This window comes from Poecilia mexicana, unplaced genomic scaffold, assembly GCF_051168715.1.
Source record: "Poecilia mexicana isolate PSO_F unplaced genomic scaffold, ASM5116871v1 scaffold_16, whole genome shotgun sequence".
In the NCBI taxonomy this organism is placed as follows: domain Eukaryota; kingdom Metazoa; phylum Chordata; class Actinopteri; order Cyprinodontiformes; family Poeciliidae; genus Poecilia; species Poecilia mexicana.
In genome coordinates this window covers 17,388,141-17,413,504 of record NW_028263385.1, presented here as the reverse complement: position 1 = coordinate 17,413,504, position 25,364 = coordinate 17,388,141, and the positions used below count along the sequence as shown (strand labels likewise).

Sequence of the window (25,364 nt, the reverse complement as noted above, 5' to 3'; positions counted from 1 at the left end):
TGAATACCTGATGCGGCTGATGAGGCTGGCTGGGGGAGGAGCTGTGTCAGTAGAGTACTGAGAGAGAAAGAAACAGGAGGAGGGAGGGATGGAGGGAGGGAAATGGGGAGGGAAAGGAAGGCAGGCAGAAACACTCACTCACACAGAGAGCAGGAGACAGAAAAGCAACTAGGCAGAGAGAGGGAGAGAGGGAGCTGGCGGACTGGTGGCCTTGCATAACACTCAGTGGAGCAGCCTTTCACGCAGGTCTTGGTGGGGTCTGCAGCACTGGGGAACTTCCTTTTACCACTGGCCCTCGTTGCAAAGGGCAGGTAAGCCTGCGAACCGGGATCCACGGAGACAGCTGCACAAAGGACAGAATCAGGAAGAAGAATCCTGGGATACTTAGACACAAACTGACAGGAAGAATCATTGGACATGATCTGCAGGCAGTGGCTGTGGACAGACTGGTGAGCTATTCTTAGTACTATTACTCAGGGAGGGGGAGGTGGAGACTGGGGGGGGGGGGTGGGGGTGTTTTTTCTTCCTGATTTGTGGCATAGTAGTAATTCTGTCCTGCTACTCCACTCATGCGCTCTCACTGTTAAGCCCCCAGAGACCGGAGTCCCAGCATCTGTCCTCTGATCTGTCCAAAGTCCCCAGTGGTGGATTTGACCCTGTTTACGTTTGCTTGCCTGCATGCATGCGTGTGTGTGCGCACGTCCTTTGCTTGTTGCACGGTGCGATTGGAGTGTGCCAAGCAGTGATGCAGAACTCTGGAGTCATTGTGAAGACAAAACAGCCTGAACCCCACTGCCTGTTCTTACTGTCGCTGCCACACGGACGGTCCGCCTCTTAAAGGCGCAGGCGGCACTGTTGCACAGCCAGACAGGAAAATGTCTGTTTGAAATATCAGAAAAAAAAGCGTTACACTTTACAGATCTGCTTTGTGGCACTGAAAGCTGATTTGTTTGTACTCCAGAGAAGGTGACGTCTTGTCTATATGCAGCAATTGACTGTTAAAACACTTGTACATATTGTCCTGCACAGTACCTCCCCTCTCTGTTTCATGCAAGAGCTCAGATTGATAATGATGTTTTTGTTTTCTATATATAGCCTTTCGCTGGACAGGGTAATCACTGTGTTTCTATGACTGGTGGCAAATATTGTATAGTTGGCATGTCCCTCCCAGGGACCTTTGGTCTGCTCTCACTTTCCCAACATTTCAGTACAACCGCCAAGAAAGATGTGGTTTTCTTTCTCGATGCACCACTGCATAATCCCTCCTGCAGAGAAATGTTATTGCTATGAAGCAACGGATCAATGCAAGGAGTAAACACTCAGTGGGAGCATGAGAGAAAGACTCATGGCTGTGGCAGAGAAGAAAGAGGTGGGGGTGGGTGGGTGGTATTGGAGGAACTGGCAACTGCAGCAGAAGTGAAAAGATACAACCCTGCTAGGGAGACTCTCACCTGGAGACAACACAGAGAAAGGGGCTCAGCCACACAAACCCATCTCGGAGGTTTATGCGCCATTCTGGAGTGGAGAAAATGGACCACACATTGGGGATGATGGTCCATTTATCTCTGATTGATGAGCTGAACAGAGCACGTCCTGTCCCCTCCACTCCACTGTGTTGTCATCCCTCTGTACACTCATCTCAGAGGTGTCAGTCCTGAGTCAAGGTTCCCATGCTGCGTGGCTCACAGTCTTGAAGGCTCGCCTTTGTTCTCCATAGTAACATCTAAGCCTTATGTGTGTTGGTGTCACCGCTCTAATTATAGGCTGACACAGGAAAATCTGGAGAGGCTTTTTGGCTGCTGAGCTTTGTGTGTGCCGTTCGGTCCGTTCAAACTGTTGGTGTGTCAGCTGGCTTTGTCTGCCAGCACTGCTTTGAAGCACAGGAGATGCCTGCGCTTCAGATGTGATGTCATTACAGTGTTGACACGGTGTTGCTGAGGTGGGGTTGTTGCCAAAGTGCAGAGCGGCGCTGCACAGTGTAGCTCAGACAGACTGTAGTGGCGGCTGCGTTGCTGATCGGGGATCTCTCGTCAAGGAGGAGGAGGTGTGGGGGGCAATGGCGCTCTTGATGCTGCAGGCGCTGCTCAATGTGGGTCAGGGAAAAGCAGAACTCACATCTTCTCCTCTATGTCCTCCCCCGTTTCTTATCACCTTCCTCTCGTTCTTCACCCCCCTTCCCCACACCCTTCCTGCATCTTTTGCCTCTTTCCCCCTCTCTTCTTTCTATTTGCTCTCCTCTTTTTGTCGCTGTTTCGCTCCATCTCTGCTGCTCCCCTCCTTTGTTACATCTGCCGAATCTTCTCCGCTGTAGACGGTGCGGAGGTTCTCGTCGCTGCTTGTGGATGCAGTGACCTTGTCGAAACCGACACTAGAGGTAGATGCTTCCAAATAAAACATGTCCAAAGTCGCCTTCCGTTTTCGTTTTTTTTTTTTTTTTTCCTCCCCACCCTCCGTCTTTATGTAACATGTCTGTGGTTGCCTTTTGTAGTGAACCACTGACATAAAAACACTCTAGTGTGGTTGAATGGTAAAGTGAAAGTCCTCTAAATTCAATGCACAGGAAGAAAAATGAATGTGTATTTGTGTGCTTTATAAGGAGAGTTAATTTCAGTGGAGCTCCTGGCTAATGAACAACTTTGAGTCCAGTGGATTTACTCACAGATAAGCCTGCCGGAAGGAACTGAAACTCTGACAAAGAAACGGTGAAAGCTCATGAAAAATTTAAAATAAATGTTTGAATTTAATTTAAAAAAGGAAGACAGGTGTGCATGAGAATAACTACTTTGTAAAGGGACAGTTCAGGATTGTTTAAGTGCGGATCTGTTGAAAGGTTATAAGCTGTTAATAAATCACCTCCTAGCTCTTTGGTATTTTTTATTTTTTTTTAAATAAATCCAAGTTACTTGGTCTCTTTCTAATGGCTAGTCCAAGGCGCCAAGACCAAAGCAAGTTGTCTTAGCTGTAATCTGAAAAACATCACAGCGGTTTATGCAGACTGCTGTGTTTTAAACATTTCAGCTGCTATATTTGCATTCAGGCGTTTTGCAGGGAGGTTGATGATTATTTACAGGGGAAATAGAGGTAGGAGACAATGCGCCACCAATGATCTTCCTCTCTGAAACTTGTGCATGAGAACATGAAAACAGAACATGTAAGGTTTTTCCAGTCAGATCAGCTGCCTATTAGTGGAATAAAGCAGGGTAAAACTTAAAACAGCACAAACTCGACATTTTTACTGCTTACTGTATGCCCTAGCCTGAAACACTTAGGCATACACGTTTCATGCTGGAGGATAATTGGTGATCAAAAACCTGCTATCTTCATTCCTTTTCTAAATATTTTTCAACTTTGTTGGAAATAACCACCTAATGCAAACATAATTGTTAGTTCATAAAATACTGTTGGCTTAACTACAATGATGTTTTCCAAGATCAGAGTTGTTTAAGATGGTAGGCCACATTGATCTTGGTTCCTTTTGAACCAGCTGTTAGTTTCAGCCTCTTGGACCAACTACTCCGACTCTACACTAAACAAAACACCTATAGAGTTACCTTCTACAGATATTAGATGCTCACAATTTTTTAACAGAATATCATTTTGTAACAATTGTAAACCAGTACTTTAATATGTCCTCTGTGTGTCAGTGAACGTAATTCCCCAGATGTGCCAAGAACTTGTTTCGCTTTTCATTTAGTCTTCTTGTTGTTAAGCTAAACTACAAAATGCTCTTGTTCATTGTTTGCTGTAAATTCGGTGTTCCTCTATACTTCGAAAGGCTGCTCAGAGAATGTACAGCAGAATAGAATATATCTGCAGAAAAAAATACCCATTTATAGATCTGGCTGGATTCTTTAAAATCAAATTTCATACAACTGTAAGTTGTTTTTCCAGTACTTACTGATCCAGAGTACCTTTATGGGGATGGGCGTGATGCGTATACATATTTCAAGCAAGACTCAACACAAGTTTTGAGACTGCAAAAGACAGATATTACAAGAAGGGGATTCTACAAATATGAAAAAAAAAACTGTGGCATTTTAGAAAATAAGACCCTGGAAAATGTCCATGGCTATGTACTATCAAGGACAGTGGATGCAAAAATCACAGTCATGAACTGCTTAAGGAATCTACTTAATGTAACTTTTTCAGCAGCTAAATATGCTCAAACCTGTTCTTCACTGTTTGTTCCTTATACATTAACACCTTAAGGAAAAGATTTTGTTGTAGTACAAGTTCTTGGAGATCCTGGAGGTGGAATCTCTAAAGGGTGCTCTCGGACAACCACAGCTTTATTCTGGTGCATGAAAAAAATAGTCAAATGTTGTCTTTATGCTTGGTGCCACCAAGTGGCAGAGCAAAGAATTAACTGAGTAAAGAACTAACTGGGAAACTAATTTTCACACTTGTAATATTTTGAGGTACCACGCATATGAACACATATATAAATGTGAAAATATTTTCAATATTTTCACACACACACACACACACACACACACACACACACATATATATATATATATATATATATATATATATATATATATATATATATATATATATAATATATATATATATATGGTGAAAAGGGTCTACTGTTTTTGACTGGTATATTTTCAGACTTGTGAGAATTTTTTTTTAGTAATAAAATAGTATTATTATGTAAATAATGTATATATTGATGCATGTACGTATTAATTTAAGTCTTCTTTGCTTTCAGATTTTTGTCAACATTGTGGAAGAGACAGATTGGTCAAACATGATTCCTCATGAAGTTTGTGGGGCTCATTTTTTGAGCTGGAACGACTCCATCTTCTCTGGTGCGGCGGCTGGAGTTCTCAATCAGTGAACACAACGAGTCAAAGCCGAAGAGAGCACACCACAGAGAAAATATTCTCAAAGGTACAGAGAAGTAGTGCAAAGGAGCTTTAAGACATCTTGGACACAATGAAAGCCAATCAAGAGCGGAGCAACGGATGCCTGCCTCCTAAGAAGCGTGAGATCCTGGCTCTGGAGCAGAGGCCAGTTGTAGTAGCGGCAACTACACCTCCTGTTGCAGCACCCACTGACAGTCCCCACACAGAAAACCTGGCCTGGCTTGCAAGTGTGGCCAGTGAACGCTGCAAGTCCAGAGAGACAGAAAGTCCAAGATGTCCTGTTCCCTCAACATCTTCTTCTTCTCCTACCACGTCTATCCCTTCCCCAGCAACTACCCTTTCTGCGGTGCCCTTGGCCTCTCTGCCTGCAGTTTATCCAGCAACCCTTCCCCAACAGGCTGGAACAATCCAGTTTACCCAGCTGGGACCCAATGTGCAATTCATCAGCTCTGGGCCCTATGCTGGGTACATCTCCTCCCATATCATTCCAACTAATGCTACTTCTGCACCTAATAGCTCTGCATTAGTAGGACAGCGCACCCAGATAGATGGTTACACCACTGCCCTTTTATCACCCAGCGCCAAAGGGGAGCAGCAGTTTCAAATTGGACTCTCCCCTTCAGAGTTGGCTCCTGTCACACTTCCAAGTTCTCCCCAAGTAACCAATCAGTACATCCATCTGGACAATAGAACACCTTTGACTGTGAGTGGAAACGCTGTCGCATCACCTGCGGCTCACCTTCAGCTCCACCCTCATGCAGCTGTTCTCCCACAAACGCTTACACTTGCCCCATCACAGCTTGTGGTTCAGTATGCAGATGGTTCAGCTGGAAAGAAACCTGAAGGCCATGCTAAGAGTGTGCTGAATGGGGAAGTGGAAGTGGTCAAACAAGCCAAAGTCTCTGGGGCCAACCATCAGCCTGTCCAGAGCTATGAGGCCAGGCATATCCTCCTACCTGCTGACTATGGCCAAAACCCTGCAGGACTGCAGACCTCTTTGGTGCTTGTCGCCCAGCCAAACCATGGAGTGGAACATGATGCTGGCTCAAATAAAATTTCCCTGGTCCAGACTGAGAAAGGAAGCATTTGTTTAGGGAAGCCTGTATCCAGAGCCTCTTCGTTCACTTCGCTTTCTTCCTCAGAAGTCGTCAAGTCTGTTCCTCATACTGTCATCCAAACCAGTCTGCCTCCTGAAGAACTGCCAGCCAGTCTCTACTCCTCCACACAAACTCCCATCATTGGCTACATCACCAGTGCAAACCAGCATACTGTCAGCTACCATGCAGCACTGCCACAGCACCTGGTCATCCCAAGTGGCCAGTCCCTTCTCATACCAGTCAGCAGTGCCAACAATGGCACAGAAATAGAGGTCAGTCGCACTGTCAGTGCCATTACTGCCACTACCCCTCAAATCTCCACCGCCATGCCACATGCCTACCTGGCCACAGCTCTATCTAAATGTGAAGCTCTTGGCCCAGATGGAAATCAACCGCCCTCTGCCCCACCACAGGCTGCAGCCTTGCCTGCATTGCCCTCAAACCCAGTTCCCGCAGTGGTGGCTGCTCCATCCCAAGCTCCCACTCCTGCTCCCACTCCTTCTCCCTCCTCTGTCCAAGCCTCTCCCTCCATCTCTTCCCCATCTTCTCCTGTAGCCCTCCCTCCTTTCTTTATGCGAGGCTCTATCATCCAGCTGGCTGATGGGGAGCTAAAGCGTGTGGAGGACCTCAAAACAGAAGACTTCATCCAGAGTGCTGAGATCAGCAGTGAGCTGAAGATTGACTCCAGCACTGTGGAGCGCATAGACTGTGGGCAAAGTCCCAATGCAGTGCTCATTCAGTTTTCTGTGGGGGAGCTCAAAGCCCAGGTAAATTATTTCTGAGTAATATCTTTAGGGTATTCCATGTTGTTTCCAAAAACATTATTAAAACATTTGAAGAACTCAAGTCTTTGTGTACAACAGAAAGATTTCAGACTCAAAGAAAAGATTAAAAAGCCTTACTAATATGAGTCTCTTGTGTTTATACTCCTGTCTAGGTGTGCGTAGAGGTGCTGGTGGAGTATCCGTTCTTTGTTTTCGGCCAGGGCTGGTCATCTTGCTGTCCTGACCGGACCACGCAACTGTTTGAGTTGTCATGTGCCAAGCTGTGTGTCGGTGACGTGTGTGTGTCACTGACCCTCCGCAGTTTGAGGAATGGTTCGCTGACAGACAGTCAAGCATTGGGGACCAAGCTGAAGATGGGTTCACTCTCTGACCTGTCCCACTGCGTGGATCCTACCGTGACAAACAGTATCAATCCCAACCCTCCTGGCAGTAACGGTAGTCTCCTCATGAAGGCTTCCACTGCCAACAGGATGGAGAAACTTCATGTTTCTGGACTTGGAGCAGGACAAACCGGTGGGCTCGTGACATCACCTTCTCCAGAACAGGCAGAGGGGATGTTCAGAGGTGGACCAATGCTGGCAGGCTCTGCGGGGGCAGAAGTAAGACAGGAACCACTGAAAACAGACACATCTGCCCTCTGTTCTGATCCAGAGAGACCTTTTGTTCGCAAGAGACGCTGGTCAGCTCCAGAGCGAGACCAGACTGAGAAAGCTGAAGAAGAGCCACCTGTGACTCTGCCTAAGCCCTCCTTTCTACCACAGGAAGTCAAAATCAGCATAGAGGGCCACTCGAGTGCTGGGGGCGAAAGATTCTTCAAGAAAAGAGCTGACTGTTAAGAGAATTTTAAAATACCTATTGTCAGCTTTGTGTTTAGCTTCTCTCTCTTTTCACTCAATCATGACTACTGTAATATAGCCTGAGATTTTGCAGGATATACATGTTTTCTTTCACACAAGGAAGAAGTAACGTAGAGCACCTTGACAAGTGGTAACACACAAGATCAGTGCAATCAATGCTGAAAGCAACAATGAATGCAAAGTGAATGTTGATCATGAATGATGGACGTCTGTTATAAGAGGGATTTATGTGGGACTAGAATGATTTTTCTATTAACACAATGAAGCACAGACACTGTTGACATGTTTGAAGAAGTGTGTGAGTGGAAGGTTGAGTAAGAGAAATTTGGTGTTTTAAGGACGATGATTAATTGGATTGACTGAGAGCTTTTCTGTCTCATTGGTCTGATTTGACTTTTGTACTATCATCTATAACTTTCACACCATCATGACTGCCTGAGCTTGTAGTGAGAGGCCTTGTTCCTCTGTGCGAATGTTTGTGTTTGGTTGTTGGTCTGTATGCTTTTTTTTTTTTTGCTGTGGCTGTCAAATGGAGCAGAGGATATGAGGCGATACTGTTAGCTGCGAACTCGGTCCAAGTTGTGGAAATGATGACTAAGAAGGCTTGAATGTAATAATTCCCTTGATAATGACTCAACAAGTCATGCATGTGCTGTTTGTTACCAGCCTGATGTGTAAAATGAGAATGTGGCTAAGAGTCTGATGCAATGCTGTTGCAACAGGCTAGTCTCAACAGTTTTGTGTGGATGAACTCCCAGGGTGATATTTCTCGGTTCACTACCCCTGAAACTTTCCTTAAAGGAATGAATGTTTCAGGGTACATTATTCATGGCTTCTGCTTATTGAGATGATGAAAAGTTAACATTTCAACAAAATGTTAATAAATGAGCTCCGTCATAGCTAGAGAGAGAGCCCTTCTACGAAATTAAATACGGCTACTAACTCTGCTTGTTTTTGTTGGACACACACAAACTGTCTCAGTGCATTTGTATTAGTGTATTATAGAGAGCAAAAGCTAACAAATTGCAACTGTATAACAGGAGAATAAAACAGGACTGAAGTATACATGAGGACTGGTTGCTTCACCAATATTTCTGCCCTGATATTTATCATACATGAAGTGTTGCTTTGATTCTTTCATTCATATTTGAGAACTCCTTAGTTCTCCCATAGTCCATAGGCGTTCCTCATACAATGCGCCGTCTCTTCTCACAAATCTCTTCCTCGGTGCTTCAGTCCACAGCTGAGCTTCAACCCCACAAAGCACTCCTGCTCTGCGCCTTCCTCCCTCAGCTCCACCAGAATGGCAGCTGCAGCATTTAGCAAACACCCGGTGGAAATGCGAATTTGCTGAGCTTATCATGCAAACTATTTTGCAGCTCAGTGATACTACAAATAGTTGTAAACAGCACAATGGAGGAGCAGTGTTGCGATGACGTGCTGAAAGGGGAGGGTTGGAAAGAGCAGGCACTTCTTAAAGAGACAGAGGCCTAATTTCAAGGCATCAAATTGCACAAGCAAATGAATTTCAAATTATGTTCTACATATGCAACATTTTTATAACAACTAAAGGTAACATAGTTACTTGGATGAGCTATAAAATGGCGCTATGTGCCTGCAAAATACACACTTTACCACCCCTTAAATAGATGATGTCCCATGAATCTTAACCGTTGTACACAGACTCATCTAGCACTAAAGAGTCTCAAGATTCAGATAACACAGCAGGCTTTTACTGTGACAAAGTCGCTTCTCTAAAACAACAAAAAAGACTGATGGGTAGGGTCTTTAATATAAATACGTAGGGTCTTCAATACAAAACATTTGCCCTTAGAATATGCAGTCATGCCTCCACTAAAGATAAAATCTCTTTTCAAAGAAAAACATAAAAACAACTTGAGCATTGAAACTGTGGACAGTAATCAATCTTGTCCTAGTGCTTACTCTTCTATTTACTCCCTGACCACTAAGCTTCCCATAGCTGCTCAGGGACAAAGGAATTTAAATCAACAGAAGATTTACTCCTAAAAAAATAAAGCAACTGCAAAAATATTGTATTATTTATAAATACCCATGCTCACAAATTGTTTGTATTAGTATACACGAACTCAGAAAAACACACAACTTGCTTGACTGTTTACCTCCTGTTCACATGCTAGATAGCGTTAAGCTGCAAATTTGGATCTGAGGATATAGGTGCGCCAACATTACCGCATCCTACCTGCAAGCTTAAATATCTCTGTAATTTTTCCAACATGCAACTAGAAAAATCTGACTGAAGCGTCAAGCTGCTGTAGAAATTTAGGAAAGGCAGGTGTGAAACTTCCAGAAGTTATTACATGAAAGATATGGTAAGCGGTGGGTCAGGACTCCAGCAAAAAAAAAAAACGAGGCTATTTTATTTTTGTATATGTGCTGGGATCTTGCTAGTTGGGTCTGCAAAAGTCACTCCTAACATTTTGTTGCAAGTCAGAAAACTTGTACAGATCGTTGAACAACCTGATTACGAAAAGGAGCACAACTCAGACAATGCATTGTCATCAACCTTTGTTTTATTTAGTCACTGTAGCTACCTGTTTAATAGCAGAGGTTGTAATGTACTTACATGCCAGCTATACTGGAATTTTGGAGAGGTTTGGTGGTAAACTTCACCTTTCAAGTCATAATTTAGGCCCCTAGATGTTGCTCAAGCAATTTTTTTTTCTGGCTTTTGATTTTAAAAAAGTTGAAAAAAAAAACAAAAAAAAAACATCATTGACATTAAGCCTAATTAGCTGCAACTGAAATTCAATTAAAAACTCCCAATGGGAATCAAGGTGAGTTCCTATTTCCTTATTTGCATGCCATGTGGAAACTACATAACCAGATGAATATTTTATTATGTGAGTTGAGGATACTGCTTTATTAGTAATGGTTAGTATCGCTCTTGAGCTGCGAAAAGTTAAAATGTACATCTTTTGCTGATTTTAACTGCATACAAAATGCTACTGCCACAATTTGTTTCGATTTCCCACCAGAATTGACCTAAAGGCCCCCCGCCAAGAAAAGTTGTCTTTGTATCTATAAATAATGGCAAAGAGTTCAGGTTTATGGGCGACTGGTCTCATTGTTGCTACTTTGCATATTTTACAAACACCAAGGCCTTGATATTTAGCACGTATCAAGTTTACAGCAGTACATCGGGTTTTACATTGAAACCTTAAGCATTGGTTTGTCTCTCTCAGGTCAGTTCCTGATATATCAGAGTGGTGGTGTTAAGATTAAAACACCAAAATCTTTGTGTTTCTGTTCTAGAAAAAGGAGACCTTCTACAGTTCATACTCAGGAAGAAAGCGTAGGGAACAGATGGTATTTGTTGTGGCGTGCGTGTGTATGTGTGAAGACCTGAGATAGCATTCCCATGTCATTAGTCAAGTGTGTGTATGTGTGTGTGTTGAAAAGCAGCACTTTGATGGAGCATCCAGTTGGAGCTTGTTGGCAATGTTGAACCTCTCTTGCAGTTTTTAGATATAACAATAAAAGTGACTTTTTCTTATCACTTTACATGTTTTGCAGGTTTGTCAATGAGAGATACCAATTTAGAATGTAAAACGGACATGAAGCAAATTTTTATTTTTCTGAGGATTTATAAAGCTACTATTCAGAGAAAGAAAGAGATGCAGAGCTAACTAGCCACCTTGTGCTGATCATGTACAGTGAAATTGTATCTTAGAGAGTGTACAGAGTGTAATCTAACCTTTTAATGTACTGTATGTGCCACAAAGCCTCCTTCTTCAATCATTCCATTGACTCACCAATACCTACAAGTTCTGCTATTGTTTGTTTCGACTCTGGTATTGATCAAATGTTCATGAATGTGCTAGGTCTCTTTTGGGAACACCAGCGTTGCTGAGGCTCCTCGAAGTTTAGTTTGTGTGGAAAAATGGACTGCAGTTTATTCTAATAGCCATTAAACTCCTAAGAGGTGTTTATTGTATACCCAGAAATCAGACTGTTCTGTTTGTGTGCGACTGCTCAGGCTATTAAAAAAAAAACAAAAACAAAACAAAACATCAAAAAAAAAAACACTGCCCTCTGACTGTTCTCCTCCAATGATGTGGTCTTATATCCTTCACTGTTACAAAGTAGAACTGTTTGTCTTAACAGGTATTTTCTTTCTCCTCACTTGGCTCATGTTTGTAGTTTTCCAAAGTGAATTGTTTTTCGAATACAGTGCTGACATGTTATGAGACAGTCCAACTAATGAAATGTGGAGTTTATTTCTGATTGAAATGTTACGTTCATAGACTGATGTAAAAGAAGTGGATGTAGCATCATGGAAATTAATGTTCTATTGTTTTTTGTTTTTTCTGCATCTTTGAATTTGGGCACCAGGCCCATTTTTGAATATTTATTTTCTGGCCTGATGTGAAAACCATAGTGGACCACAAACTATGGACTGGTGCTGTGATTCTGGTAATTAGATGCTAATGGTGCCCATTATTTCCTGGACACAAGAACAAACAAACAATAAACAAACCGTAAAAGACTTGGCTAGTTGATTAATTAAATCAGAACAAATTATATCAAAACTAATAATAAAAAAATAAACAATAACATGAACTATAAGTCTATTATTCATTGAAAGCAATTACAAAATAATAATAAAAAAAACATAATGTATTTACAGACAAGTTAAAACACACTGACGTCTGTCGAATATACATTTTAAACATCAGTTTTGTTCGGAGCAGAAACTCCGAGTTAGAAAACTGATTTATTTTTATCTGACAAGACAAAGATCAGTTTTAATTATTGGACGTCACATTCAAATTTCACACACACACACACACACACACACACACACACACACACACACACACACACACACACACACACACACACACACACACACACACACACACCCCCACACACACACACACACACACACACACACCCCCACACACACACACACACACACACACACACCCACACACACACACACATACACACACACAAAAAGCTATCCGGCCACTACAGGTGTTCACCGGTTTGTTCACTTGCCATTTATATCACCAATACTTCAACGTCAAGGAAGTTGAGCATGTTGCTTGTTTAGCAAATCTGTACTGAAGGACGCTCATTAGCATCATTACACATTGAAGCAAATACTGACAAATATTTCACACTGAAAACAAAAAGCAGTTTTATTCTCTTTTTTTTATTCATTATGAAAAAGCAAAGATGTTTCTGCCTTATTTCTCCTTCAAGCAACTTTGTAGTATTATAAAATAATTGGACTAATAATAAGGGTTTGACATAGCCAGTGCACTCACAATGACTTATGTGAAAAATCTTATGTATTCTATATATAGAACATTCAGCTATTTTATTTTATTATTGCAGGTTTACAGTAAAATGCCTCAGTTGTCAGAGCTTTTAATCCTATCTGTGTTTAATCTTTTGGTGGGTCAAGATGCTACGTTCACCTTTTTTACCTGGTCTGTGGCAACTGAAAGTTTTCTTATAGCCAACAAATCCATACTTTATGCTGTCGCCTGCATTAAACTGTAATACAAATCTTTATAAACTGTTTACAGATGTTTTTTTTATTGTTTTGAAAAGAATTGCAAAAACTACACTAAACTCTATGCTTAAAATTGAAATATTTTGGTTTTCAGACACATTCCTGTTTTTTTATTATTGTGGTTTAATCTTCACTGTTACATGTTCTGAACAAACTGATCAATAAAATCTGGAGAGGACATACAGACATATATCTGTCAAGAATAAATCACATTGTCACAGCTGTTCTGAAAGAAAATGTAAAGAAAACATATTATTCTAACTACTTGGGCATCAGAGTGTGCACAATTAAGCCCGTAATAAATAATATCTCTGGCAGATTTAGATTTGAATAAAATTTTCTTTCCACCAAAAAGATTTTTTTTTCTGATGGAAAATTAGAAAAGTGTCTCTCAAAACATTATAAAACCCTAACAATTATGCAAAAACACTTGAATTAAAGTATGTCATGTTAAAAAATGCTATCCTGTTCTACATAATCAATGTAAAAAATATCTTTACAGCAATCAAAGCCTTTTAATAATTACTAACTGATATATATATATATATATATATTTTTTTTTGTATTTAGAGATTTGAACTTTGCAGTGTTAAAGGTTTGAAAGCCTCTTTGCCATCACCCTAATCTTTAGCTACCTCCACAGAGTCTTCATGAGGTGAAAGACAAAACCCCTGTCATGTCGGTTAAATTAAAAGATTACCTTAAGGTTAAATCTGCCAGAGGTATGATTAATTTTGGCCTCAACTGTACACTGTATTTAAAATTACTTAATCATTAGAGACCTACAACACCCCCCACAATTATTGGCTCCCCTGATAAAGATGTGCGGAAAAGCCTGGAAATTAATGGTTCTTTTAGAGACTTGGTAAAGTCTCTAAAAGTGGCAATTATTAATATATTTTATATATTCTCTCATCTTTGCTATTTTGAAGATTGATTAGAAGATATGTGCATCTCTATCATGACGTGCAATTGATGAAAACTTAATTATATGTCATAGTTTCAGGATGCACTCATCAAATTAAAAATAGATGAATACTAATTCTGCTTATGTAGTTAGTGGTTCTAATAAATGTGTCATTGGTAAGTTTGTTCAAACATTTTTTGGATGTTTTTTTCCCCCCACCAAATAAAATAGACTCAAATTAGAAGTTGGACTTATTCATGTTTCGGTGTCTAGAATTAAAATATGCATTTATTTCGGGCTTTTTTACTCATCTGTACCAGGGGCGGGAAGGTGCGAACAGGAACAGATACTCCCATATAGAGAAATGCTTGCTGTCTTCTGGGATGTGCCGTCAGTAACAGAACTTTATCTCCACGCTGATTCGTAAGATCCTTGCTGATGCAGACAATTTCACATATGCTGAGCTGTGGGTTAAGCAGCGCAGTGAAAATGAGCAGGTGTAGAGTCTGTAGAGTAGAACAAGACGGAACAAAATCATTTCAGAAGTTGGGAGTACAGGTGCCACGGATGTGAAGAGGCTTTAAAACTGACACCAGCATTAATCTGAGGGTTTAATATGAATAAGAAACCATTTTGGTTAAAGATGGCTCCTGTAAATGAGTAATTTCACAGTTTTGTCTGTGCAATGTTAAGAACGGCATAAAAGTGCCACATTGTGGTGATCTTTGAAACTGCACTTTGACATATCGGTGTGCTAAGAGTGAGGATGTCGGTGTGACAAATGCATAGAAGCAACAAACAATCTCTCTTAGAGAAATACCAGTTTATCTGTTAGACATCTTAACAATTTGTAAATAGCCAAAGTCTTCCATTATAACGTCGGTCTGTCCTTACTCCCACTGAAGAGAAGTAACTCTCATCGCCTTGTACAGACCTGTGAAACAATTTAAATTGCCACTGTTCAGTTGAATAACACACAAGATGTTGCTTCACCTAAGACGTTTTCTTTTGCACCAGCTTAAACAACCCAGGAAACAGTGGGAGTCAAAGACTTAAAAAAAAATAAATAATTTTGTAATCGGAGTCTGTTTGGATGAATTTCTGTATAAGATGCAGTGTGTCCTATCAATACAGTATGTAGTAAGTACCAATAATGTTTCTTTACTTTGATGGTGTTGAGATTTGTTGTTACTATTCTTACTTCAAATGTTTGATTTTAATTTTTATCACATATATTCAAGGAAATAAAGAGTCTGAAGAAAAACGCAGCGTGTGGTGGCTCCTCAATGATAACTCGTACTGAGGTTCAAACGACGTCATGCAAAGTATTCACACCACTTAAACATTTACACAATTTGTCCAATTACACTGACTACTACTACTAATGCTTCTCAATTGCAGGACTTGAACGTTACACTTCATAAAGTTCAATAGGTATAAAAACTTTTGCAAGGAGCTAAATTTACACCAACATTACAGTCTGGCATAGAGAGTTCATGGTTTTGACACAATGTGCTTTGGCAATATTTTGAATGTGCTATGTGGTTTGCCAGCAGTGAGATTGACAAATGTTTTAATTCAGTTGGACCTGAAAATATCTTCACTTTTTCTCTCTTGCGTTGATATTTCCAAGAGAAAGCTTTCCCATTCCAGAGCACAGACAGTAACACACACCAGAAGTCCCTTTGCAGAACCAGTGCCATGTTGCTAAGTCGTTCTGACAAACATCTTATATAAATTTAGGGTTTCAGATCATGCAAATTTTAATTCAAAGGTTTCGTTTTAGCAACTAAAACAAATTATGCTAATTTGAAATAGCTAAAACTAAACTAGAATACAAAAAGAAACTATTGCTCCAAGGATTTATCCAAAAGTCATTTGATTCCTAATGCATTGGTTTTATAAAATTCATTAGTTTCCAGTAAAATAAAACATAAACACATTTAATAGATGCGTTCTCTTTCAAAGAATAACCGGCTCGTATTGTTTCAAGCTGCTGCTGTACGGAAAATGTTCTGAATGATAAAGCAAATGAGCAGCTACCTCTATTCATCCAGTCCTGCCATGAATGATAAATCAAGATAAAACTGTTTTTTTCTGCACAGAGATAACTTTAATCCATTCATGTTTCTTTAGGACAACAGCTTCATGGCAATTAACAGTTCAACTAATCAAACAGAGGCCAATTTTAAACAGAAAACGTTCACAGGTATATTAAAAGTGTTTAAATGCCTCTGAAGCTGGAGAGACAGCTCCTAGCTTAACTGTTTTTGTTAGCAGAAACTACCATAAAAGGTTATTCAGCTGAAAGCCACACGGTGGCGCCGTCCTGCTTCTGTTGTCTCATTTGTTTTCTGCGGGGCCAGAAAGAAAGTTAGCATTTTTCAGTGCACCGTTTGGGGGAGCAAGAGTCCTTCCTCTGAGGCACAGAAACCCAGAAGTAACACTGTGAAACTTACCTGCGTATTTAAAGCAAACCACCAAAATCCTTTAATAACCAAACTTTTATTCTGATAAACATTTGATGTAAAAAACCAAAACTTGCTCAAACCTTAAATTTACATTTCCTTTTTTAAATTACAGCATTGCTGACAACCAGATACTTTCTGACTGTCGTTTATTCACATTAAAAACACGTGAATAATCTGATGCGTGAATGTTTTTTTTTTTTACTGCTATGTGTTGTTCATAAAGTATCATCTTCTCCAGAGGGGAAAAAAAACTCAAAGGTTTGCAAACTTAAGCAAGCAGTGTGAAGCCTGAGCTGTGGAGATGTGCTCTTTTTCTTCAAACATAAAACCCCAGAGCTGCAACAAGACAATAAGTTATTTATTTTGTAACAGTTTCATCATGTTGGTACTTGTCTAAAAAAATGTGTTGCTTTTAGAAATAATACTTATCTAACACAACGACCAACCAATCTTACAGTATATACACATACAATGAAGACATGAAGCTCTAAAAAAAAGTAGTGCCAGTGTAACAACAAGCTTCAGAATCACACAACGCCCAAATATTGCACGTACATTTATAAATATACACCTTGACATTTTGTGCCCCTTTTCTAAACCCTATGCATGTGATAGCGTGTTTAGTTAACGTAAATGTAAACTGCAAGGTATTCGGCTTGGTTTGAAGGAAACGGGGAGAAATTGAGTTCATAAGCTGCACTTCTTACACACAGATTTGCAGGAATCCATACACACTCACTGAAACTCATTAAATGCACTTGTGCACAGAGCTCAGTTGTCTTCGTGCTGCACAAAAACAAGACATTTTGTCCTCTCAACATAATCCACTCGGCCTTCAGTTGTGGTGCTTCATTGCAACGTATAAACAATTGACATGTGTGGGTAATTTAGCCTGACTTGTGTGTTGTTTTGCCCCCACTTTGTGTGCTGTGACCTCACTTGTTCTGGTCATAGAGTTTGTGGCACTGCAGGTTTTTTTTTTTTTTTTTTTGCTTTTAGTCAGTTTCTTTAAAACAAATGAAGGTAGAAGACTTCCAAAACAGGGACTGGAGCTTCCAGATACTACAGATCTCAGATCTGAATTAGGTCATTCAGAAGGTGCAGCTTCCTCCTAAACCACAAGCTTTTAATCAAGTGCTGTCGTTCGTCTTCTTCAGGCATCCCCAGTTTGATCAGACGTTAGCTTCTCCTGGTCGGAGACATCGTCATCTGCCGGCAGCCGGGCTCGATCGAAGAAACCACACTGAGGGAATCGCATTCACAAGTCAATATGCAACAGAAGAAAAAATGCTGTCAAAAACATATTGGAGAAACCGAATTAGAAAACCGTGCCAAAGTTTAAAGTTCTGAGTCAATAGATCTTGATTGATGGTTGCACTTTAAGATCTTTCAAAGTTTTTCTTTGGACTTTGACACGGTTTTATGCCAATTCCCACCCTAGGACTGTGAGACTCAAGAAAATCAAATAAATTTTGAAATCACATTTCAGAATTGTTCTGTCCAATTGTGATCGATCTATGTTTTCCCTCGCTCTTGTTTTCTGTCCTCACAGTTTCTCCAACACTTTCTGTAAGCTTTAGCAGCTGAAATTTATACCTCCTTTATATTAAGTGGAGTGAAACTATTCAACGGGGCAAAGAAATGAGTTGGCTGCAGAGCTTATGAAATATTACATGTGAGCTGGCCGTAGCCTTTCCAATTTAAAATATTGTGAATCCCTATTACAGTTTGTTGTGGTAATATCTGATAATAGCTGCTTTATTGTTCCTTCACATTTGGAACAATCAAAGCTGGTTCAGGAGATTAAGAACATATTTTGTTGTTGCTTGGACCACCTATGAACCGGTAGTGGACATCTAACCATAAGCAACTTTACTTTGACCATTTAATTGTTTAGGCATAAAAAGCTTCCGAGAAACAACTTTGGGCTTTGAACAAGTAATGTATAACTTTGAAAAATAGATCTTGAAGATTTTTCTCTGACAAAATATCCGTTTCCAACTGCAAAGAGGAACCACATGACAATAGAGGCTGCTTCTCGGTGAGCTATAGCCTTCATCTACCAGCATGACCTTCTCATGTCTCCTCAGGCCTCATGCCACAGCTACAACAGCTTCCAGCCCACAGTGGACTGGCAGCGCTTCTTGTAATTTATCACACTGTTCTTAGTGGTGCAGCACTGTGTGCAGGACGCCCTGCCGCTGCTCTGGCAGCATCCTGAAGGATCTCAGCAAGCAGCTAAAATGATCAATCCTGGAACATCATGACAATACATACAGTGCTGTGATCGGTCGCCTTGAATTCAAAGATCAGTTTGCACTGGTGTCTGATTCTAAGGAGAAGTGCGCACACCTCCAAACTGTGCATGTAGGCTGAACAAAAGGAGTTGCGTCCTCTGGCCAGATATTGAAAATGCTGAATATTTTGATCAAACAGTCAATAAGACATCCTGCCATTGTATTTAGAGGACAGGGAGACAGGGTGAGCAGCAGGCTATAGCAACTCTCAGTGAGATCATCTAAGAGTGATAAAAAAAAGAAGAAAGAAACCCGTTTTTACCTGGATCTTTGGTCATGTCCTTACAAACTGAACAAAATGATCCCTGAATTATTCTAGCTTTTTTTAGAACTATAAAAAAAATACAGAAAATTTCTGCATGTTATGCTGACATAGTACGGTAAAAGGACTGAATAGAAAATGTCAGAAAAGATGACAAGTCCAATGAAAAACTTTCACAAGCTTATGGTAGCCTGAGGAACTACTGATGAGGGCCACAGACTAGAAGAATGTTCTTCCTTTTTAGAACCAAATTCTTTAAAAAATCAGAATTAGAATAAGAGTGTTGCACAATACCGTGAAAACTACTTCTGCTTATTTACCTTCCACATCGCCAATGTCAGCATGGCCAGCACCAGCAGGCCCAGCAGTATGGCCAGAATGATGACCCAGAGCGGAACAGCAAACGACACATCAGGAGTCCCCCACAGCACGAGGGTTCCCATCTGGAGAAAAAGAGATGCAAATGGTGCCAAATTTATTTTTCCAGGCTGAGAATGCGCATGCACAGTGATTTGTTTATTGCTGCTTTCTTACTGATATTCTGTGTTGAGGCAGAGCAGGGGGCTGGATGCGATAAGGCACAGATACGACCACGAAGGATACCGTTGAGTTGAGAACGTATGGGTCGTTACGCCGCTTTAAGACAAAATACGCAACTTAATAATGGGTGTGAAAATATTTAAAGCGCAACATTTGAATTAATTATGAGATGCGAGAATTACTACCTGTAGAAACGTATGTGCCCACAGTCTCGATCGGATCTTAAGCACAGCACTCTGGCCTCGATCCAACCGACCAACCACACACGTGATCCGTAGGCAGGAGATGTTGGTGCAGTTCTGAATGTGGGAAGCGGGAAGACAGACATGAAGCACCTGTGGATCACTAATGAATGTTTTTTTTTCTGGCTTGTTTTCTTGAGAGAAGACGGAGGCACTCACCAAGGTCTTGCTGCTATAACTTTCAGCTGTGCCGACGGATCGTTTGTGGCGGTGAGGAGGATCAGTGGTGTTCCTCAGGAAACCCAGCAGCTCTGGGGTGTCCTGCAGAGAGGAGATCTGAAACAAGGAGACAGCGACAGAACATTAGAAATACGGTGGAACGGGTTTCAGTTTTGCAGAACAGACATGCCTCTGCCTTGATTAACCATCGCAAATAAGCAGAGGAGGAAGCAATAAAAAACAATTTTCAAATATCTTTGGCATGTATTTGGGCTTTCTGAAGACGATTCCACAGTGAAACTCAACGACCGCCACATACTGCTTATTTTATCAGCGTCTGGGAGGCACATGATGTGGCCTTATCAACCGCTGAAGAGGACAAAAAGCCCAAAGATTTGGAAGACGTAATAAAATCCCATAAAACGTCCAGCTGCAGAAACAAGTGTAAAATCTGATCAAAGAATGTCTGGTATAAAGTTGGATTTGGGGAGATTTAATTTCCCCCGGTTACACTGTCTCATTGACAATGAGGAAAAATAGACGGGAGAAAATAACCCACATGTCCTCAAGTTTCAGATAACACAGATAGATTTTTATTTTTTCTGCTCTGGAAGCTCAGCTTTGGAGGGAGGCCAGAGGGAACAGCTTGATTTAATATTTTAATTTAAATATTTGAAAAAGCCAGCACGCTGAGCACACATTGATTATTTTTTCTTCTCAGACTAACTATTTTTGGAACCGGAATGCCATTTGTTTTCTTCCTCTCCTCCAGCCCCGTGGTTAGAAACAGAACCACAGACTTTTTAACGAATAAATGAGAACGTTTTATGCCACAGTTGGCCGATTTGATTAAATGGCTGGTTCTGCGGCATTATCTCAGAAATATCAGCTCAAGAACAATCTGCTGTAATCAAACCAGTGTAAGCAAAGAAACCAATATTGAAGTTAAAACAAAGATGGGATCACTGCCGATGGAAACTCTTCCAACGTCTGAAATAAGCCCGATCCTTCTTCGCTATTTTAAGATCTTGTTGGAGTTGCAGTAAGAACTGTATGCAGGACATTATTTTATATAAGATGGGATATATTTGTCTTTCCCATTTATTGACGCCACTGTAGACAGCCTTAAAATAACCATTTATGGTAGGAGTACACCTTCACACTAAAAAAACATAAGCGTTTTATATTGAGTGCTTTACAGAGAAAGCAAGTCGGTTCAACCTAAAGGTTCTCCTAAATCATATAGGTACCACACCTATATGATTTAAGTCTGGGACTAACGTCATTATTGGAGAAGGTTGACTTTGTGCTTGGTGAACATTTTCTGATTCTTATTATTTTTTTGTTTTATTTCAGTGACAACTCATTTTCTGGTAGATGCTGTAAGATTTCTATTTTAATTTTCAGATTTCAAAAGAGTTCATGATGCTGTTCACCATCATTCACAGACAAACGGCTTCACAGATCCTCCCTCCACCGTACACGCCAGTGGTTTTGAAAGATGTTCTACTATTGTTCAACATTGGTTTCATGGCAAACTCAATTTGCCAGTACTGGTTTTCTAAAAAGCTCAAAGTTGGCCTCATCTGACCGAAGCAGATCGTTCATTTCAGTTAATAAAGTCGGCTAAGTGTTTAGGAAACCGTACATGTTTACGTTTGTGTGGGTAGGACAAAGAAGTATTTTGCCACGAGTCCCTTTACATTACTTATGGCAAATAAATTAAAAGACCACTATGGAGACCTGGTGATCACTTGATGCCAATCTTCGCCGAATCAAGCTCTGACGATTTGTTTTAAGCCCCTTCCCCACCGTACTCACTGTGTGTGGTCCTCATTCAGCTTTGTTTATGCCACAGTTACCATTGTTAAAAAGTCAACTTTTATAGATGTGAGCAATTTTTTTTACAGCCGTATCCTGACTTGCAACAATCAACACGTCTGCATTATTTGAATGGGAAGCTTTCTAGTCCTCCTCATTTCAAAGAGTGATGAGTGTTTTACCCAGGAAGAAGAAAACACTTCTAACCTCAACTTAAAATTGAGAAGTTTAAACTACAAAAATACTTCAGGTATATTTGTTTAGTGAGAATTGCCATATGGGGGGCAGTCGGTGTTGCACCCATGATTTTGTTAAAATAATATTTCATAACATGGGATTTTTTGCTTCACTGAATGAATCCAAATAAAGGAAGACAATTTGTTTGATATTCGCCGGAGGATTATATGCTACTGCAATGAAAACCCATCTTGACCAGGGGATGGTGTTGAAAACCACAAGAAAAAAAACTTGTCGAATGAATCAGACAGAAGGTATTTTTAAATTATGTATATTTCAGGTTTATGTATATTTATTGATTTCCATTACAGCAAGTATATCTATGAGTCCAAAAGTTTTGGTTTTGGAATACGTGTCCAAGTGCATGAGCTTGTGAAACACTGATGGTACCTGGAGGCCCTGTGGGTTGAGGCTGGTGTTTGTCCGGCAGCTAATTGGGCCGTCAGTTTGAATCTCCATGGCGTACAGCAGGTTCTCATCACGGAAACGGGCAGGCCAGCCGACCTGAAGCTCAGCCTGCCCAATACTACTGGGACCGGAGTTATGGAGCTGGAGACACACACAGAGAGAGAGAAGCAAAAACAGAGAGCTGTCAAGGTTTTACCCTCTTCTGCCTTATTAGCAGGTCTCATGTGACCAGGGCTGTAATCAGGTTATCATAACTGTGGTACGATGAGACAGGCCACCTGTGTTTTCATGGAGATAATGCTAATGTAGCCTTCAGTCTCTGGGGATTGAAAAGGCAAGACAAGCAAAAAACTTCACCGGGCTCATTGTCAAAACTAGTGGGAATGAGTTATGAGACTAAATCGACCCTCGATTTAATAAATCCTCTTTTTGCCGTCTTCGTCTCACCCCGATGCACATCTCCCATCACCCCCCTACCTCTAATATACTGAAGCAAGTCATCCAAACAGGACATGATCCTATCCTGGTGCTGCAGGGCAAGAATAAAAAAAAAAGAGGGAAAAAACTCTAACTAGAAGCAGCTGTCCACTGGGAAAAGTACCACAAATGAAAATCATTATCAGCTGCAGGACAGGCCAGACAATGCTGCCTGCATTCAGGTTCAATGAAGCTCCCCGCCATTTAAAGCAAAAAAGAAAAAGAAAAAAAGAAATGGGTGCAGACTGACAATGGCTTGCTCTAATCTGTCTGCAGCTCTCACTCCTTCTGCCTTTTCTGTCGTTATCTCAAAATTTGACTTTGCAACACTCACTTATTACGCGTTTCCGTGTGTCTGTCCTCCCTCCTTCATTACTTAACTCCTTATTCCCTTCTGTTTTTCTTCCTTCTAAGGCCTTCTTACCCTCGCAGCAGTAATTACCGCTGAGCTGGAAACCTTTGATCAGCCACATCCTAATTCTTTATAGAGCCACTGGTTTTACCGTGACTGTGTTTTAGTGCTGCTGTTTACTTTATCCCAAAGAGCTCTCGCCTCCTCTTAGCCTGACTGCAACGCCAAACACCTATTTTATCCCCTCATTTTTTTTTCTTCATCACCAAACGTAAGGACAAGAGCAGCAGAGTTTGATGCGCCTTCGCCTCTTCCCACTCCACACCTCACCACTTCATTTAATAGAAAACTGGCTAAGTAGTTTTCAGCTGATCTTTCTGTCTAATGGAGGTAATTGCTTTCGATTTTGACACATACGTTTTAATGATGTTTTCTAAATCTCTTTCTCACATGCTGTTTTTATTTTAATTATGTAAAGCTCTTTGAAATGCCTTGCTGCTGAAATGTGCTATACAAATAAAATTTGATTGATTGATTGATTGATTGATTGATTGATATATGCATCTGAAAAGTACCTCATATATGTGTGTTACTTGTGGACCGACGTCATCCTCCTTAACGGGTTTCTTTTTGGGTTCCCAGTTTGGGAACGGCAGCACAACCTGAGAGGGATGAGACACCCTGCAAGGACAAATTGATTGGATGTAAACACACAGTTTTATCTGAAAACACAGACAGGGCAGCAAACAGAAAAGAGAGAGAGAAAAAAAGGCCAAACAAACACTCACACCTTAGAGCAGTTTAAGAGAGGCTAATTAACATGATAAACATGATTCTGGGCTGTGAAAGAAACGTGGAGTACCTGGAAGCCAGGCAATGCATGTGGAGAACAAATGCAACTCCATGCAAGTTAAGACAATGATATAAACATTGCCAATTCTTACGCAGTGGCTTTTTCTGCTTTTGTGAAGATTAAGCAGAAAAATCTTCACAAAAGATTTTTCTGCTTAATCCATGGGGGCTACTTTTAATCTGCAGAACATTTGCAAACTCAAACTAGTTTGCAAACAGATTTAATCGTGGTTTGCCAGATTAACGGAGCGTCCATGTGCAACTTTGAAATCTCATACAAGAAAAATAAATAAATAAATAAATAAATAAATAAATAAATAAATAAATAAATAAATAAATAAAATCAGTGCGGGATACATATGTTGATCTTCAATCTGATCACTGTTGTGGATGCATTTTGTAGAGTTTATAATTAATTAACTTCAGTGGGAAAAACAAAAAAAAAGATGTCTAGGTTTCCAGTGAGCAGTGTGGCGTTTGCAAGCTGCATGGATGTGGAACCGAACTATCTAAGCCTCACCCCAGGATCAAGGCTAATTAGCTCATTTCGACTTGAGAGTAAAATCACCATCATGTTTTACAACAACAGTACTTTAAATACAACTAAAATGTAACATTTGAAGCAGAGCAGTTGACAGGACAAAGTGTGGCATGCGCTCCTCCCACTGCTTCTTCGTTTGTGTGCTCCACTGACCACACCTAAACAACGGCATGTCAGGCACCAGGCTTTGAAGCGCATGTGAGAGCTTGTGTGTATGCATTAGCGTGGAGGAGCTGACAAATAACCCCGCATGCATACAGTTTGGTTTGAATCTGTCAATAAATATGTGCTGTTGTATAGAAATCCAAGCATCGTTTCCTACAAACAACCAAAAAACTTGCAGACACGCTGGACTCACCCGCGCAAATCAAGCTGAGCTTTAGCGGCAACGGTCAAATTCAGACTGACCATGTTGCTTTCAGAGTTGTCCTTGTTGGAGCTGTAGGGGAAAAATCACAAGCACATTAAGCAAAACTGCTTAAAAAGGCCTTAAAATCTGCTTTTACATACACTAACTAATAAACCCCTTTCACAGAGATGCATGTTTGTCATATGACAAAATGAAAACAAGACGAGTATTTGAAGGAACGGCCCGACAAAAGGGTGAAAACAAAAATCA

At 40.6% G+C, this 25,364-nt stretch overlaps 2 protein-coding genes across 2 annotated transcripts in view; one reads left to right on the top strand and one right to left on the bottom strand.

Annotated features, from left to right (window-relative positions):
* Positions 1-51: 51 nt before the first annotated feature.
* Positions 52-15,350, top strand: LOC106923118 (ataxin-1-like). Its single transcript, XM_014996006.2, has 3 exons — positions 52-449; positions 4,718-6,738; positions 6,909-15,350. The coding sequence occupies exons 2-3, from the start codon at positions 4,945-4,947 to the stop codon at positions 7,590-7,592; spliced, it is 2,478 nt and encodes an 825-aa protein (XP_014851492.2). The 5' UTR covers positions 52-449; positions 4,718-4,944; the 3' UTR covers positions 7,593-15,350.
* Positions 15,351-16,572: 1,222 nt separating this feature from the next.
* Positions 16,573-25,364, bottom strand: part of itga8 (integrin, alpha 8) — a 50,492-nt gene continuing 41,700 nt past the window's right edge. Inside the window, exons 23-30 of the mRNA XM_014996008.2 lie at positions 25,104-25,184; positions 23,928-24,033; positions 22,506-22,664; positions 20,058-20,174; positions 19,842-19,955; positions 19,651-19,752; positions 19,437-19,559; positions 16,573-17,800 (exon numbers count right to left, since the gene is read on the bottom strand). Of these exons, the coding sequence (XP_014851494.2) occupies positions 17,711-17,800; positions 19,437-19,559; positions 19,651-19,752; positions 19,842-19,955; positions 20,058-20,174; positions 22,506-22,664; positions 23,928-24,033; positions 25,104-25,184 (892 nt within the window). The 3' untranslated portion in view covers positions 16,573-17,710. The remainder of the gene's footprint in view (positions 17,801-19,436; positions 19,560-19,650; positions 19,753-19,841; positions 19,956-20,057; positions 20,175-22,505; positions 22,665-23,927; positions 24,034-25,103; positions 25,185-25,364) is intronic.